Source organism: Triticum urartu, chromosome 2A (genome assembly GCF_056163025.1).
Source record: "Triticum urartu cultivar PI428250 chromosome 2A, HENAU_Tu73, whole genome shotgun sequence".
NCBI classification, from domain to species: domain Eukaryota; kingdom Viridiplantae; phylum Streptophyta; class Magnoliopsida; order Poales; family Poaceae; genus Triticum; species Triticum urartu.
In genome coordinates this window covers 36,513,531-36,517,182 of record NC_141874.1, presented here as the reverse complement: position 1 = coordinate 36,517,182, position 3,652 = coordinate 36,513,531, and the positions used below count along the sequence as shown (strand labels likewise).

Here is a 3,652-nt window from a genome sequence, read left to right as displayed (position 1 = left end):
TAGAACACACAAGTTGATCCACGTGATCTATTCCTTAGCCGTGTGCGGTGCCCCCTGCCACCATATTCCTCGATAATACTGTAGCGGAGTTTAGGCGAAGCCCTGCTGCTGTAGTTCATCAAGATCGTCACCACGCCGTCGTGCTGACGGAACTCTTCCCCGACACTTTGCTGGATCGGAGTCCGGGGATCGTCATCGAGCTGAACGTGTGCTCGAACTCGGAGGTGCCGTAGTTTCGGTGCTTGATCGGTTGGATCGTGAAGACGTACGACTACTTCCTCTACGTCGTGTCAGCGCTTCCGCAGTCGGTCTGCGTTGGGTACGTAGACAACACTCTCCCCCTCGTTGCTATGCATCACATGATCTTGCGTGTGCGTAGGAAATTTTTTGAAATTACTACGAAACCCAACACTCGGAGGATGATGGCCCAGATGAAGAAATAGATGAGGATGGTTTGACGGCTAAAGAAGCCAATGCTTTCAAGAAGGTAATAGGCCGTAGTCACAAGACATCATTGTTTCGTGATCTAAGCCTAGCCGATAAGGCGATTGTTGATGGTGGCACAAGTAAAATTCTTGCACCAAGGTTAACTTCAAAGTGAGATACCAAAGCAAGTGTGTATGGTGTTAGTGAAGGAACAATCTTTGAAAGCTTGACAGAACTTCAAATATGGGCCAAGGACTACACGGTTAAGTTTCATCGGCCATTCATTGTGGAGAAGTCAAACTCGAAAGTGCGTTATGTGGTCAAATGTGAGGAACACAAGAATCATTGCCCTTGGGTTATCCATGCAAGATGTGTCAAAGGCGGGCCACAATGGAAGATTACAAGTTCCGTGTTTGACCATCGATGTAGTGGCAAGGATATTGATAATGCTAATGTAAAGGATGAGCACCGTCAATTGACCTCCAAATTCATTGCATATCGATTTTCAGCCTCCATAAAGATACTCCTGACATATCCCATTCGGGCTTTGATGGAGATGGTGAAGGAGGTTTTTGGGTATGAGGTGAAGTATGGGAAGGCATGGAAGGCCAAGCAAGCTGCCTTTGAGATATTGTATGGTGGTTGGGAAGTATCATACAACCGCCTCGCGATGGTGTTGAAAGCGATGGCGGCAGAAAATCCTGGCATGTACTATATGGTGGAGCCAGATGGCGTGGGAACAAGGATATACAACGATGCAAACGTTCGTATATTTGGACGTGCATTCTGGACTTTTGAGCCATGCATTAGGGCCTTCAAGCATTATAGGCCGGTTATGTCCATGGATGGCACATTTCTGACTAGCCAGTTCAAGGGAACATTGTTGATCGCCATGGCTAATGATGGTGGTGACAAATTGGTTCCATTGGCGTTTGCTTTGGTGTCGGCGGAGAACAATGACAACTGGGAGTGGTTTCTTAGTCTAGTGAGGACCAAGGTAATTGGACCCGAAAGAGAGGTTTGCATCATCTCGGACCGCCACCCAGGGATACTCAATGCAGTGGAGATTGACATTCCAGGACATCCTCGTGTGCACCATAGGTGGTGCATGAGGCATTTTGTTTCCAACTTTTACCGAGCATGTGGAGACAAGGAATTGTCTGACCTTCTTCATGATTGTTGTCTCGCATTCACCACTAGACATTTTGAGAAGTTGTGGGACAAATTGTATGCCAAAGAAAACAATGGTGGCAAAGATTTCCTAAATAGGAATCTTGCCGATAAAGGAAAGTGGGCACGGGCTTTTGACAACGATGGAGTGAGGTACGGGGACATGACAAACAACATGGCTGAATGTTTCAACATGGTGCTAAAGGGTGTCCGTGCATTGCTGGTGACTGCAATAGTAGAGTATACAATCCAGAAGTTGAATGTCTATTTTCAAAAGTATAGTGAAGAAACATCCAACTTGATGTGCGGGAAAAACAAGGCCAAAAAGATGTACAAGTATCCACCAAAGATCGACGATTGGATGGAATACCAAGCAAGGAAGGCGGATTCACACAAAGTCCAGTCCTTTGACAACATAGAATTGATTTACCAAGTTGATGAGCACGGTGGAATGTCGCGTGACGACGTGCGATATGGAGGTGGATCCTTCAAGGTTTATCTTAAGATGGGCGCGTGTTCATGCGAGAGGCCTACGTTGTATCATCTCCCGAGCTCTCACTTGTTGGCTGCATCTCGCACTAGAAATGTGAGTGTCAACATGACCAACAATGTAAGATTGGAGGAGTATTCGATCAATGCAGTCAAAAAAACATGGGCTGCGAGGTTTCATCCCTATCTAGACCAATCTAAATGGCCGGAATACCATGGAACCCCACTATACCCTGATTTGGAAATGAAGGTGGTGACACGTGGAAGACGGAAGACAAAGCGTTTCTTGGGTGACATGGATGATTGGGGTGGTGGATTCCGTAAGGAATGGGGTAGCCAACATTTCACAGAGCCTCGTGATATCAACCGTTGCGGTGAATGTAACAACGAGGGGCACAATAGTAGAGGTTGTAGCTCAAGGGGCAAAAGAAAGAGATCAAAACAAGATGGTGATGGTGGTGTTAGCCACGGTGATGGTGGTGCTCGAGGACGTGGCCGTGGTGACGGTGGTGCTCTAGGACGTGGCCGTGGTGACGGTGGAGCTCGAGGACGTGGCTGTGGTGACGGTGGAGCTCGAGGACGTGGCCGTGGTGACGGTGGTGCTCGAGGACATGGCCGTGGTGACGGTGGTGCTCGAGGACGTGGCCATGGTGACGGTGGAGCTCGAGGACGTGGCCGTGGTGATGGTGGTGCTCGAGGACGTGTCGTGCTGATGGTGATGGTCGAGGCTTCACTTATTGGCTTGGGGTGTGAAACTAATGATGTGTCGAACTTATGTATGTCATGAATCTTTTGGGTGGTCGAACTTATGTATGTCGTGAACCTTTTGGGTGGTTGAACTATGTAAGTCATGAAAGTAATGTATGTGTGGAATGAATGTATGTCGTGAACCTTTTGAATGTATGTCGTGAACTTATGTGGTTGAAAACTGAAACCATGTTAGTTACAAAAAAACAGAAACCACATAACAGGCAAAAAATAGAGAAGTGCAGGTCACGGCGCCCTAGCTTAAGGCGCCATGTTAGTAAGTATGGCGCCCTGGGCCAGGGCGTCATACATGGCGCCAAGAAAAATTGCATGGCACCCCCAACATCAGAAGCAATTTTCATTTGGACTTAGCCATTTTCGCCGACCATGGCGCCCTGGGCTGGGGCGCCGTGCTGGCAACAAGCATGGCGCCCTGACCTAGGGCGTCGTGCTGGCAATAGGCATGGCGCCCCAGCCCAGGGTGTCGTGCTGGCAAGTTTTGCTACTGGAGTTTTTGTACACCAAGTTTTGCTGCTGGAGTTTCCATACACCACCTTATACATAGTTTCATATGTTGGGGAACGTAGTAATTTCAAAAAATTTCCTACGCACACGCAAGATCATGGTGATGCATAGCAACGAGGGGAGAGTGTGATCTACATACCTAGTAGATCGACAACGGAAGCGTTTGGTTGATGTAGTCGTACGTCTTCACGATCCGACCGATCAAGCACCGAAACTACGACACCTCCGAGTTCGAGCACACGTTCAGCTCGATGACGATCCCCGGACTCCGATCCAGCAAAGTGTCGGGGAAGAG

General features: G+C 48.3%; 1 protein-coding gene across 1 annotated transcript; it reads left to right on the top strand.

Moving 5' to 3' along the window:
- Nucleotides 1–976: 976 nt before the first annotated feature.
- Nucleotides 977–2,798, top strand: LOC147983334 (uncharacterized). Its single transcript, XM_087540691.1, has 2 exons — nt 977–2,206; nt 2,604–2,798. Exons 1-2 carry the CDS (start codon nt 977–979, stop codon nt 2,796–2,798), a joined length of 1,425 nt encoding a protein of 474 aa, XP_087396817.1.
- The last annotated feature ends 854 nt before the right edge of the window (nt 2,799–3,652 follow it).